The sequence below is a fragment of the Myxine glutinosa genome, chromosome 6 (genome assembly GCF_964187855.1).
Source record: "Myxine glutinosa chromosome 6, kmMyxGlut1.1, whole genome shotgun sequence".
Lineage (NCBI taxonomy): Eukaryota > Metazoa > Chordata > Myxini > Myxiniformes > Myxinidae > Myxine > Myxine glutinosa.
The window spans coordinates 140,347,748-140,361,893 of NC_136266.1; the positions used below are offsets into that span (position 1 = coordinate 140,347,748).

At 43.4% G+C, this 14,146-nt stretch overlaps 1 protein-coding gene across 2 annotated transcripts in view; it reads left to right on the top strand.

The window, feature by feature from the left end:
• The window catches only part of LOC137430367 (ubiquitin carboxyl-terminal hydrolase 32), a 100,240-nt gene that overhangs the window by 58,378 nt on the left and 27,716 nt on the right, over positions 1 to 14,146 (top strand). For both annotated transcript variants that reach the window (XM_068121188.2, XM_068121189.2), the window contains exons 15-24: positions 714 to 822; positions 4,835 to 4,989; positions 5,570 to 5,648; positions 5,966 to 6,043; positions 6,777 to 6,915; positions 7,173 to 7,278; positions 7,441 to 7,614; positions 7,848 to 8,022; positions 10,004 to 10,155; positions 10,260 to 10,398. In XM_068121188.2, coding sequence (XP_067977289.1) covers positions 714 to 822; positions 4,835 to 4,989; positions 5,570 to 5,648; positions 5,966 to 6,043; positions 6,777 to 6,915; positions 7,173 to 7,278; positions 7,441 to 7,614; positions 7,848 to 8,022; positions 10,004 to 10,155; positions 10,260 to 10,398 — 1,306 coding nt within the window. The remainder of the gene's footprint in view (positions 1 to 713; positions 823 to 4,834; positions 4,990 to 5,569; positions 5,649 to 5,965; positions 6,044 to 6,776; positions 6,916 to 7,172; positions 7,279 to 7,440; positions 7,615 to 7,847; positions 8,023 to 10,003; positions 10,156 to 10,259; positions 10,399 to 14,146) is intronic.

The following is a 14,146-nucleotide window of genomic DNA, read 5'->3' on the forward strand; positions in this document are numbered from 1 at the left end:
CTATACAATACTGTACTGTACTGTATGGTGGCTAAGAGGAATTGTACCAGTGTTACCTTAGAAGTGAAATTAGATGTTATTCATCTCATGGATGATGTTGAACGTACCATTGATGTTGCTGGGTTATTGAGTTTGCCTCTGGATGCGGTGCATACCATCTATAAAAAATGCCGACATTTATTGAAGGAGGAAGAAGAGGTACCACCTACTTTGACCGCTTCCGGAATAGGTTTATATTTATTTAATATGTCTGGTAATTGTTATTTATTTATTTATACGTATCTGTTACTTTGTATTTGTTTCATGAGATCGCACATTGACAATAATGTCATTAATCCAAAAAAAAGAGGTAATATCATCGGTAAAAAGCAAAATATAATACTTGGAGTGGTGACATTAGAGACGCATTGCATTCCCTCTTATTCCATTAATTATTGTGCGAAAAACTGCTTTGATTTACGTCGTCTTGATATCCGTCACGTTTTCGGGAACGAATAGTCGATGTAAACCGGGGTATTACTGTGCTTGACTTTATTTCTGTGTAAATGCAATTGCTGTGTACTAATTGTTTTGGTTTGTTGGAGTTTCCTCAAGACATCCTTGTGGTTTCCACAGCCTTCATCACACACCAATCTCATTGCCCTCTCTCAACCTTTTCATTGCCCCCCCCCCCCCACCTCATCCTCCCCTTTTCTCCCATCACTGTTGTTCAGGTTATTCCTGCCCCAAGCATGCACCTAGAGTTGTACCCAGTCTGTGTCCATCTTTTCCGACACCAACAGCCTCTCTCCACCTCACGTCCCGCTCAGCCAAGCATGTTCGGTAGGGATGAATGTGATGCTCTCTATTTCCTCGTACTATCGATTCGACTATCATTGTTGACTAATATTTATTCTTATATGGGTTTCATTACCTCTGCCACCTAAGGTGGACATAGGTTGTGTTTTCAACCTTGTCTGCCTGTCTTTCTATGTCTTTGTCTGTGAGCAGGATATCTCAAAATTGTGGACATATTCAGCCAAAATGTAGTGGATAGGTTTGGTGTGTGACAAGAACGAATTCATTAGATTTTGGTGAAGATCCGGATTCGGATCCGGCTACTATAATTTTTTAAGTGATTCTTCACCATTAGGAAATAGGATCAAAAACGATACATATCAGGATATCTCAAAGTTGTGGACGGATTTGGACAAAACCTGGTTGACAGGTTGGGTGTCTGACAAGGACGTTTTGATTCAATTTTGGTGAAGATCTGAATATGGATTCGGATATGACAAATTATTTATTTTTTTACGTGATTATTTACCATTGGGAGATAGAGCCAAAAAAGGATACATAGCAGGACATCTCAAAAAGTTATGGATGGATTTGGACGAAACTTGTTGGACAGGTTGTGTGTGTGACGAGGAAGAATCGAAGAATGTTTCTACATTATATACATTCTGTATTGTGATTTTCTGGTCTACTCTGAGATACAAAACGTAAACTGTTCACCAGGCGGAGGTATGCTCTCTGCTGAGTGCCGTTCTCGTTTTTAAAGTGATTCTTCACCATTGATAGATGGGGGCCAAAACCGATATATATCATGACATTTCAAAAAGTTGTGGACGAGTTGGTTAGGTGTCAAGAACAAGCCGATTCGATTTTGGTTCAGGACCGGATCCAGTTCCAGCCTATCATTGGGATACAAAACATTTAGCTTGGCAGAGGTATGCACTCTACTAAGTGCCGTTCTAGTTTCCATTGAGATGGCTTTCTAAAATGCTGTTGTGAAGATATTTAGATTGCTCCTTTGGTTGATATGTCTTTAGAGTTTTATGTGCCACAAGCAGAGTTACCAGGCGTTGCCCGGAAAATAAATAGTCAGTCACGTGTGTGTAATGGGCCTTTTATAGTCGAAGGAAGCCACGCCCCTTGGGCACGCCCCTCGTCTATATCTGATGCGCCCATGTTTTTCATTTGTCGTCAAAATTTAACCCCCACGGACCCCCTCTTCCCTCTCCAAGTCACTTCCTTAGGCTGTCCATGAGGCACAACCGAACAAACGGACGTTCACAAATGGGGTTATAGATTGGAGGAGGAAACTGTAAGAAAGAGCTTTCTTCCACAGATGAATTATGGTATTAGAGACCCCAAATATACCACAGTTCGTATAGACTTGATCTCTCGTGTCCCCTCCCGTGCTGACTGTGTATAAGCTGTTCAGAAAGGGAATTTAAAAAGAACATATTGTCGCAGAAAATTGTCTGCAGCAGATTTACTGAGCTAATACTTTTTCATAAAGTTCAGAAGAAATTGTGTATTTCCTTTTATTTTATCACAGTTGATCTCTCAATTTTTGTTATAATGACAGCGTCGCCTGTATCAACGAAACTAAACGTAATTCCATTAAATGTGTATTTATTTGTCGCTTTTTAAAGCTGGAGTTGTTGACTCGAGTCGGTGACTTGAACTTGAGTGCAACCCAAGTCACTTGTTTTTGGACTTGAGACTTGAATTGGTCTTGGGACACTTAACTTGGGACTTGACTTGTGGCTTTGACTTGAGACGTGGTGTTTTTGACTTGTGACTTGCTTGTCACGACCAAAATGACCTGTCAACAATCTTCATTTTCTTTCCAAACATGATGCCACACATCAGGCGGCGATACCATGCCCCTACTACAATACTACATGCCAGCTACACCTACTCATTCGGGATCCGATTCACCACCGTTTTGTGTGCAACCATCTACAGCATCTCCTGTAACATGTATTGAGTACTTTTTCTTTTGACAACAATGTAAGATCCATCCTTTTTGCAAAAATTAAGGAACCTTGTGTATCAAGATGGTTGAAGGAGTATTTTTGCCGCAATCACACACTCGCTTACGAGACGTTATATGAGGTTAGTCTGTCTCTCTGGACATATATCGAGTGTTTGATACAGTCAGGCACCCCGTCTTGATCTCCAAGCTGTCTGCGTATGGCATCCAAGGCCACCTCCTCTCATAGATTACTGTTTTCCTCCATTTCCATAGTCAGTATGTAGTTCTTAATAGGAACCTTTCATCTCCTCAGTGTCAAGGCTGGAGTGCTCCAAAGCAGTGGCTTGGGCCTCATCATCTTCATAAATCATCTTCATCATCCTCATCCATCATCTCCATCATCATCTCCATCATCCATCCATCTCATCATCTTCATCCCCCCCCCCAAAGCCCTCTCCCTCCCACAGATCTCTCGATGTCTCCATGTCTCTCGGTCCCTGCTCTCAAATGTTGTGTTTGTGTCCTTCCCCCTCTCTCCCCATCTTGTCTACCGCTCCCGATGTTATTTGTTTTATGTGTCTGTTTGGCTTTATGTGTGATTAATGTTCGCTCTTTCACGAGCCTCGATCTTGTATACAAAAAAACAAAAATAAAAATAAAAAAAATTAACTTTGATTCCATGGAAAATCCTGCTCATCTCCTTGCTGATTTTTCCACCCTCTGCCATGTCCTTTCTCGTCCAGACAGACAGGGGGCAGCCTCTTCCCTCTCTGCAGACCTTGATAGAATCAAGAGCTGGTCCAATACTTGGAATAACTCTTTCAATTCCCACAAATTCCACACATTCACCGTCTCTCCAAAAGGACTGCCCAGCAAACCTTCCCATCCTGGCAACTCAACCCTCACCACTGCCTATACATGCTACACCCTCTCCACTGCCTCCACTCGCTACATCCTCAGCACTGCCTCCACTCGCTACATCCTCACCATTGCCTCCACTCGCTACATCCTCACCACTGCCTCCACTCGCTACATCCTCACCACTGCCTCCACACGCTACATCCTCACCACTGCCTCCACTCGCTACATCCTCACCACTGCCTCCACTCGCTACATCCTCACTACTGCCTACACTCGCTACATCCTCACTACTGCCTGCACTCACCCCATCCCTGCCTGCACTCACCCCACCCTTGCCCTTGCCTGTACTCACTCCACCCTCACCCCTACCTGCACCTCCACCACTCCTCCACTTGCTACACCTTCACCACTGCCTCCACTTGCTAGTTGCTGCACCCTCACCACTGCCTATACATGCTACACCCTCACCATTGCCTCCACTTGCTAGTCGCTGCACCCTCACCACTGCCTATACATGCTACACCCTCACCATTGCCTCCACTTGCTGCACACTCACCATTGCCTCCACTCTCTATGCCCTCACCACTGCCTCCACTCTCCACTCGCTACACCCTCACCATTACCTCCACTCACTACGCCCTCACCATTGCCTCCACTCGCTACGCCCTCACCACTGCCTTTATTCGCTACGCCCTCACCACTGCCTCCACTCGCTACGCCCTCACCACTGCCTCCATTCACTATGCCCTCACCACTGCCTCCACTCGCTGTGCCATCACCACTGCCTCCACTCGCTATGCCCTCGCCACTGCTTCCACTCTCTGCATCCTCGCCATTGCCTGCACTCACCCAATGCTCACCACTGCCTGCACTCACCCAATGCTCACCTCTGCCTGCACTCACCCCATGCTCACCACTGCCTGCACTCACCCCATGCTCACCACTGCCCGCACTCACCCCATCCTCACCTCTGCCTCCACTCACTCCTCTCTTGCCTCTGCCTGCACCTTCACCACTCCTCCACTTGCTACACCTTCACCACTGCCTCCACTCGCTAGTCGCTATACCCACACCACTGCCTCCACTCATTATACACACTTGAGACTTGACCCTAACGACTTGAGACTTGACCCTAACGACTTGAGACTTTCTTGTGACTTGAAAAAAACGGACTTGAGACTTGCTTGTGACTTGAAAGAAATGACTTTATTACAACTCTGTTTATAGGTGTGCTCACACAGGGCTCAGCACCTCCACGGCGTTACCTGGCCTACACTGCTTGTTTCAGCTGCATGCTAAGCATAGGCCAGATCCATGACTTCCTGTCGCAACGTCTCCGCCTGCGCCCTGAGGACCTCCGACTTTGGCTCTGCAGGGATGAGGTGGGAATACATCTCCACTCCATGTATGGGGGTGGTTCAAGGTTAACCTGCACTTTTTCTAGAGAATTATTCCACAAAAACAGATTGCTGAAAGTTTGTGAGTTGTTCGTAGCAGACCTTTTTACCAACTTATTTGTGAATTTTTTGCAGTTGCTCAAAGGTATTACGTAGATGGAAATAAACAGTCCTTCAAGTGCTGTGGGATAGTTTTGTGTCATGAAGTTTCTGGTGAATGAAATTTATTGTCATACCAGCTGGAATTTACAAGAAATTGGTTATATAGCTCAGTAATATATCTTCTACAGAAGTGTGAGTGGTACAAAAGGATTAAAATGCACTTTCATTGGAAACAGCCAATGAACATGTTTGCATTGAATCAAATAATCATACAGTTGAATTAAACTTTGAATCACTGGAAACAAGTAGAAACAAGCCGAAATGTCTAAATACGTTTGTGAATGCTTAAAGAATGGAATAAAAAGGCCAGATATTGATAAATTTATGTTGTCTTTAAAGATGAGGTGAAATTTTTAATTTTGCACCTTTAAAGCAAGGGTTTTCTTCTGTTATTTTGCTCTAGAATTTGACGTTGTTGGACGATGAGGAGCACACTGTGAAGCGTCTCAATCTTGATGATGGGCAGCAGATCCTCATTGAAGGTCCTGCTCTGATCTGCATAATTCTCTTAAGCTTTTCTTCATTCTTGTCTGGCCTAAAATGCATTTAAGAATTGAGTGTAGTCAACTTAGTTTGGAGTATATTGTCAAAAAGTGTTTGATTACAAATGGGTAAAATGAGCAAACATTAATGGGGTATATGACTACATGAACTTGTGCACACATTTCCTCCCAAGCACATTATGTGCCACCGTACCCCCTAATTCCACCCAGTTGTTACTTATCTTTTTGTTCTCATTGCTTCTTAAGCCAACCTAGCTACTCTGGTTGGTTCTGTTCATCCTTGCTCTGCTCGGCAGTGAGAAACAAGGATATGAGTTGGCCTGAGGAGATGTCTTCACTGGCAAATCGCAACAAGCTTGAACGAAGCAAACAAGGTGAGGCTTCTCATGTCGGTGCTTTGGATTATCTGCCATGTTTCATCATGTACGAGCTATTTACCCACCCAACAGGTGGGTATAGAAGGCAAATTTTCGGTCCCCATGGGCCAGCCCTTTCCCTCTTTTCTGTCTCTCTCTTTCTCTCTCTAACTCTGTCATGGTCCTGACTTTGTGAAGGTGGGGTACACAATCCTTGATGTGGGGTCTCTGGGTCACTCCTGCAAGTTCAATCGGCTGTCTCTGTGCCGTGAGAGAACTGTCCGGGGCTATACAACAACAACAACTACTCAGTAATGGCTCAGAATGCACGATTATATATTTTCAAGAAACCCAATTTTTACATTTCAAAAGGGGAAACCTCCATACATTCTCTCTTTTTTCACACTGTTGGTCTTTTATGTCTGTGCATTCCCTTCAGTGTCCATCCACATGGTTCTGCATTTGCTGTATCAGGTTAAGGTTGACTTACCAAATTAATCTATAAAGGACTGAATGTCCTAGTTATATCATCCGTACACACACACACCTCCTAAACTATCGTTTCATTTAAAGGATAGCTATAAATTATGTTAATTTCACATCATACTATGTTCAACTTTATTTAAATTGTAAACCTCAAAACATAGTTCCCTTACCGTGAGTAAGAACCTTAACCTATAAGCAATTGACATGCACATGCACACGCACGCACACTTTTTTTGCAATGCTCCTTTCTCTTTGCTTGTGATAGGCCCTACAGAAAAAGGAGCCACTGGGTTAAGCAACCTGGGCAACACCTGTTTCATGAACTCGAGCATCCAGTGTGTGAGCAACACTCGACCGCTCACACAGTACTTTCTCTCTGGCATGCATCTGTTTGAGCTAAACAGGTGTGCAGGACTTATCTTTTCATTTGATTCTAAGTTTTCCATGCCACCCCCTCTACATATTGTGCACCACTGCCCCCTCTTTGCTCACACCTTGTGCGCTACTGCTCCCCTCTTTTGCTGCTCACTGAGCACCTCCCCCCCCCCCTCCACCCCTACCCTTTTCCCCCTCCCTTTTATTTTCATTCTCGTTTTCATCCTCCCACCCTCATTCCCGCACCTCTTTAAATGTTCCTATTACTTTGCCCTCTACACTATAGGTCGAATCCCTTGGGCATGAAAGGTCACATGGCCAAGTGTTATGGAGACCTTATTGGGGAGTTGTGGAGTGGAACACAGAAAAATGTTGCACCACTCAAGCTCAGAGTGAGTTAAAGAACTACTTAATGGTGAAAATCTCAAGCATTGCTGCAAATTGTGAATGAAAGTAAGAATGAAAACTTCACAACAATGCTGTTGCCATGTTTTTTTTTAAATCTCTGACAAACCATCTGCTGTGTCCCTCTCCGTCTTTAACCACATACACAGTGGACCATAGGAAAATATGCACCACGCTTTAATGGATTCCAGCAGCAGGACTCACAGGAGCTGTTGGCGTTCCTGCTCGATGGTCTGCATGAAGATCTTAATCGCGTGCAGGATAAGCCCTATGTCGAGCTCGAGGACAGTGATGGGCGCCCTGACCACGATGTTGCTGCAGAGGTTATTCCCCTCTTTATTTTTCCCCCTTTTTATTTGTCAGTTATTCTATGACTGCTGTCATTCTCCTCTTTCCAGGCATTTCTGACTTTTGCACCTGCTAATGATCCGTTTGTCTGGTTTGCAGGTCTATAAAAGGTTAATACATTGTCATGGTCTCAACTACTAAATTTACTCTAGTAAGATTTCATTCAGTGTATGCTGTTTTTTTTTGTTGTTTTTTTAACTTTCCACAGGCTTGGGAAAACCATCTTTTGCGAAACCGCTCTATAGTGGTGGACTTGTTCCATGGGCAGCTCAAGTCTCAAGTGCGTTGCAAGACATGTGGTCATGTGAGTGTTCGTTTTGATCCCTTCAACTTCCTGTCGTTGCCTCTGCCCATGGAGAGGTCCATGCATCTTGAGATAACAGGTACGTTTTTACATGCAACGCTCGTTCACTTTAGGTTTTGCTGTTGATTTTTCCCTTCATTATCAACCTTCGGCAACATTTGGTCACTTTTTTGCTCTATTATTTCCTTAAATTTTTTTTTCCTCAGCAACCACATGTCCAATCTAGGCGAAACTTTCATTGTAGGAGATCCCCCCCAACTGGAATGTTTTGATGATAATTGTGACGTCTTGGGTCACGTGGTATGGCATCCATCTTGGATTAATCGAAAATAATAAAAAAATGATTTCTCGGAAACCACTGAACAAAAAAAATTGGAGACTTGGCCCATCGTGAAGTACTCCCAATGGGAAAGAAAAGCATGATCATTAATGACATCAAAGGTGAAGTGGAAGAGTAGCCATAAATGTTTTAATCAAAGTCCTTATCCTAAAAATCTGAAACTTCATACACCCAATCTATGACCCAGTTATATTGAAATGCTTAAACTTATCATGTCATAAGTCACATGATTTAGCAGCCATAATTTTTTGAAGAATGTACCCTTCGGATTTTTTTCTTCTCCTACACCGCTTTAGAGATCGAAGTGCAACTCCACTCCAATGATCAACTAAGTATGCAGAATAAAGTTTGATAACTACATTGTCATCGGTGACATAGTCTGGCAGCCATATTGGATTTAACCAACACCAACACTTCAACCAGCACTCCCCCCCCCCTTCCCTCCTCCCTTCCCCCCCTTCCTCCCCTTCCCACCCACCCCTTTCCCCCCTTTTCCCCTTCTCCCCCTCTTCCCCTTCCCCCCTCCCCCCAATATCCCCCCATCACCCCTCCCCCACCCGACAACGCCGGGTACTTCTGCTAGTTATTAATAAATATTGTATTCCATAGTTAGTTTTCATTATTATGTACATTTTTGAAGTACTGTATTGTTTAATTCCATGGTTGGAAAAGAGTTGACTCGCTTTAAACAAACTCTGTATATACACCCCAGGAATATGTAAATATATAATTGGTCTACGGTTCGATCCCGAACTTCAGCATTCAGTCGCTGTACATTTACTAAGTACTAATATAAATAATGAAGTCCTGGGAACGTGTTCTCCTCTCTCCTTCCCCTCTCTCCTTCTCCTCTCTCCTTCCTCGTGCCCACATCTCGTCCGACCAGCCACATTCAAAATGGTTCTTGGAATACATTTCGTCGATTTTCTCAACTTTAGCTTTCGCTGAAACTGAGACTTGAACTATCCCGGCGACTATGATGGTGAATTAGAGTCGATATAAAGCTGTAAGGGAGTCTCGATGAATGGCCTTTATGTCACAGGCCTTTTCATTTAAAATGCATTTTCTTCTATAAGCGTTAACTTTCAACAAATTTTCTTCCCATTTTTTGCAACCGAGTCTAAAACCATCTCAGGGACTGTGAAAAATGAAATCAGATGGTGAATTAGAGTCGAGATGAAGCTGTGAAGAAGTCTCAATGGACAGGCCTTCATTTCATTTAAAATGCATTTTGTTCTATAAACGGTAACTTTCATTAAAATTTCTTCCCATTTTTTGCAACCGGGTCTAAAACCATGTTAGTGACTGTGAAAAATGAAATGAGATATCGAATTGGAGTTGAAATAAAACTGTGAGTAAGAAACCGCGGGCCTAACAAAAGAGGCCCCAAGACTATGCGAGGAAACAAAATGGTTGTGATTTGTTTTTGAAGCCCCTCCCAGACCGGGTGCACCTGGACAGACAGATCACCTACGGAGAATTATAATATGATAGATAAAGTCCTTTCTCCTTCAGCTGCTCATTGCTTCATTTAGCTTGACCTGGATAGGCTTTACCCTCTATTTGGCAGCTATGTGCTTCCTCAGATTATGGTCACCAAAAACTGGACACAATATTCTTGATGAGGCCTCACTATATTCCTGTATATTGGCAGCAGAAACGGTAGATAGATTTAACCCCCTAGTCCCATCCCCTTTCACCTCCCATTCTTGTGCATCAGTGATACGTCTGGATGGCTCAATCCCTGTGCGTTACGGCCTGAGGCTTGGCATGGAGGAGCGTTATAGCAGCCTCAAGCTGCAGCTGAGCCAGCTGTGTGGCCTTGAGCCCGAGCAGGTTCTCTTAGCCGAGGTTTTCTCATCCAACATCCGCGTGAGTCACCTGCCCTTGTTTCCCCTTTGTTGTTCTCCTGTCTGAATTCCTGATATAATCTTTAATTTACACATTCAAGTTTTTCTCTTCTTTTTCCTTTGCAGAATTTTCCAGAAGACAATCAGAAGGTGCGGTCCGTTGCTACGAGCTACCTTTGTGCGTTTGAGGTCCCTATGCCAGCAGATGGCTCACCGGTCACTGTCCAGCCTTTCGACGCTACCAGTGAAGATTCTTTACTTTCGGGTAAGTAGGGAGAAGGTAAAAGAGGTGTAGTCCATGCACGGCACACTTGTTTTATACAAGGAACTTCTACACAAGAGGAGGTCATTTGGCCCACCATGCCTGTGCATAATATCAACACCACAATAATGCAATCTTTCAGTTTATCGACTTCATTTCACTGGATTTTGTTGGGCAGGAGGCGCAGTGGGGAAGAGAACACTGCAGCAGACAGAGGGACATCACCATGGTGTTTTTTGGGCGGTCATGAGGGGTGAGGGGGGGAGGTTGGAAGATAATTGTGTAGTAAATACTGACAGCACATTCACTTTTTGACAAAACACACAGATATCACAATCACATGTATACAATGACCCATGATACATAATCTACCCATGTGCACAATGGTTGCTCAAAGCTCATATAAGCACTATCCTGTGGATAAATTACTTCTCTGGAAGATAAAATGTATCCTCTGGGTAAGTTCTGTTGCTCAAAGCCTGGATAACTTTATCCAGGTCTGCTCTGCCTGGATAATGCCTTATCCGCAGTTGCTATGGCCTACATAGGTTTGGCAAATTTAAAATGGCTGACAATCCAGCTTTCTTCAACATCTTTCCTGTGAACGCGACAAGAAATTTCCGCAAATGTATTGATCCAATGCGTGAATATCCGGAGCGCGAGTTCTGCGATCGCTATATATTTAGTAAGGCAAGTTTCACTTTCATCCTTAGGCTAATATGTGACAGTCTGACACGTCCTACAAAATTTAATTGTGCTCCCTCGCCTGTGAGTAGAAGGAGAATGTTGGTTCTGGGACACACTCCATTTAACATGTAAGTGAATGGGGAAATCACATTGAAACGCATTAAATTGCCCTTTTTTCCTCTTTTTCTAAGCCCATTTACCTACGACTAAAACACATTGAAGTCAATGGTCTGCATTTAGCTTATTAACTCTCCCCTTTTTTCATTATACTCATACAGAGACTCAACGAATATTTGTGCTTCATTTTTAGGTAATAGCTTAATTCTCTTAAAAGAACAATCACCATCTAAAATATTGATAAATATGGTATTGGAATTTAACTCCTGGTTTAGGTATCGTCGTTGAGCTGATATGAAATGATAAACTTCTCTTAATGACCTTGTCTGAAATCTCCAGTGCCACAAACCATTTTGAGATTATAGTAAATTATTTTCCCCCCAATCTCTTGGCAACCATCAGTTTTCTGACCACTCTAGGGTATTACCTCCCAGAGCCTTCAACTTATTCGTATTTAAATTTATTGACTTATTTGTTTTATCTACTTTTACCCCTGTTATTTTTTCAATAAGACATTTGATATTTTTCACATTCATGATGTTTGCCATTTAAATATCAAGGTTGTTGTTTTCTCCACTCTTTGGTTTGGTTATTGCTTGGTTCTATCATTTATATATTCATAAAAAGGCAGCGGTAGCCCGTTAAAATCCCTAACCCCCCTTTTATTTTATCACTTATATATATCTTAACACTTATAACCATAAGGGAGACTATCAATTCCATTTTCTAAAATAAACCTCTTATCAAAAGCTCCAAGAGCTTTCTTATTCACCTCTTCTGAATATAATTGATGTTTATAACTTCTTTTCGTATTCATTTTTCTAAACTCTTCTTTCTTTAAAGTTAAACAATTATAATAATTTTCAAAGTTTATTGTTTCTTTAATAACATTTTTCTTTATTCCTTTCAACTTTTTATCACTCTTTTCAATATTATTATCAATATATTTTTAAGCATAAGCCTTAGACCTCAATCCCACAAATTCACTCATTATCTTACCCCCCAATTCATCCTTAAACTTTCCAATAACCTTTTTATTCTTTGAAGAAAACAACTTATCACCTGGCTTGTAATTACTTGTATCATATTGTTGCAGTTTTGCGGAGCCCGTTCCCTTACAAAGGGGAGATTAAGCCCCTTTTTCTCCTTGGGTCTTCGAACCGCGAGACTGAGTCGCCACTTCCGGGCAGACGTGGAAAAGGGTCTCGGGACAATTTCGCACGTACCTAAGCACCCGCGCCGCAGCGGAAGCGGGGATCGAGTCTCGCACGAACCACGCGTAATTGAGTACACCCGAGCGGATGGCATACCACGTGGTCCGTACTGTTACCTTGCTATTGGAACCCATCAGAGCGATATAATTCGTACCATGCTAAGTCAATGATGGAAGGGACGAAACGGTCGAATCAAAGGAATAACAGATTTAATTATTATTTACACAATGTACAATGGTAGAAGAAGAAGAGACACAGGGCAGTCTTAAACAGTCTTACTTAAGACCCAGACAATGGGCCCACTCACACACACAGGGAGATGAAGGAAGAATGTTCATGCGCCGAACGCGCCGGCTTTGGTCCTCCAGGAACGGCTTACCCGGCGTGGCCGCACCGCACGTATCCTGGCAAAGGCAGGCAGGCAAGTGGGAAAATCCTCGCGGCGCGCATCTCGGCAAAGGCAGGCAGAAGGTAATATACGCGCGTCTGTGGCCCGGCGCGGCTGTCTTTCACAGCGCGATTAATACAACTGCGCGGAGCGCGGAGAGCAGGGCAAAGTTCGTATACCAACGTTCGTACCAACTGAGAATTCTCGTATATGGCCCCGACTGATAACTCGTCTGCCTTATCACTCAACTCATTTGCCCCGTAACTCAACTTGCTTGCCCTGCGCGCATCTCATAACTCAACGGAGGACCCCAAACTCATCACTCGTAACTCCAACTCCTAACTCATGGGCTGCGCCACTCTCATACCTTAGGTGGGGGATCCGGGCACAGGGTATTATTGCCCCCCCCCTAGCCCGCATCGAATGTTCCAAACCCCGCCTTTTGCCGCAATGGCAAGTCACTCCCCTCGAGCCCTGATTGGCGGCTCGCCTTACCGTCGGCTCCTCCTCCGCCTTCCTTTGGCCTTGATCGACTTGTTCAGGCCGGCCTCGTGGTATTTCGCGCCAAAACTAAAAGCATTGAGGCATCATAAAGGACCTAATTCTCATTATTCTACTCAACGCAAAACTAACACAGGAAAGGTCTACGCTTACATTTACTAAGAAATAACTGAGCTTAAACGAGGCTACATGTTGTAGTGTAACTAAACTAGGAGGGGAAATTAAGCTTTATTATAAAAACACAAAACCGCAACACTACACCCCTCCCTCGTCAGACTCATTCCCGAGTCGGAACCACCAAATGAAACGACCGGTTAGAGAATGACATGCAAAATTAACTTTTACTTTTACATGTGACATATAGGTGTGGTTCCCCCTAACATTTACTCTGACCCATGTATGCGACAGTTTTAAAACACTAGATATGTCCCTCCTATTGCGTTGAGTAGCTACATATCAGATTCACACCCACAACTAACCGAGTATTTCCGGAATTTTTCAAACTAAACACATAGCCGGTGGGCAGGATTTTGATATTTACAAGAACAAAACTTAATTTATTTACAATTCTATGACCCAGGACCTGTCCTTTTTGGAAGAGAAGATTGGAGGGGAGAGAAAGCACAGCAAAAACACACACTCAAAATCATGACACTTGCTGCTTGCTTCTTGCTTCTTGCTCTGTGTGCATATATCAAACCGGCTAGCCCCCGGACCGGCATACAGGCCATTTTTAATCTTCAGGGCTATCTAAACTTACGCATCTTCTCATACCTAGCACACCATAATAGAAAATGCACAAAAAATGCTTTTATTTCATTTCTTTTCTTCTTTGCCAGGCAGG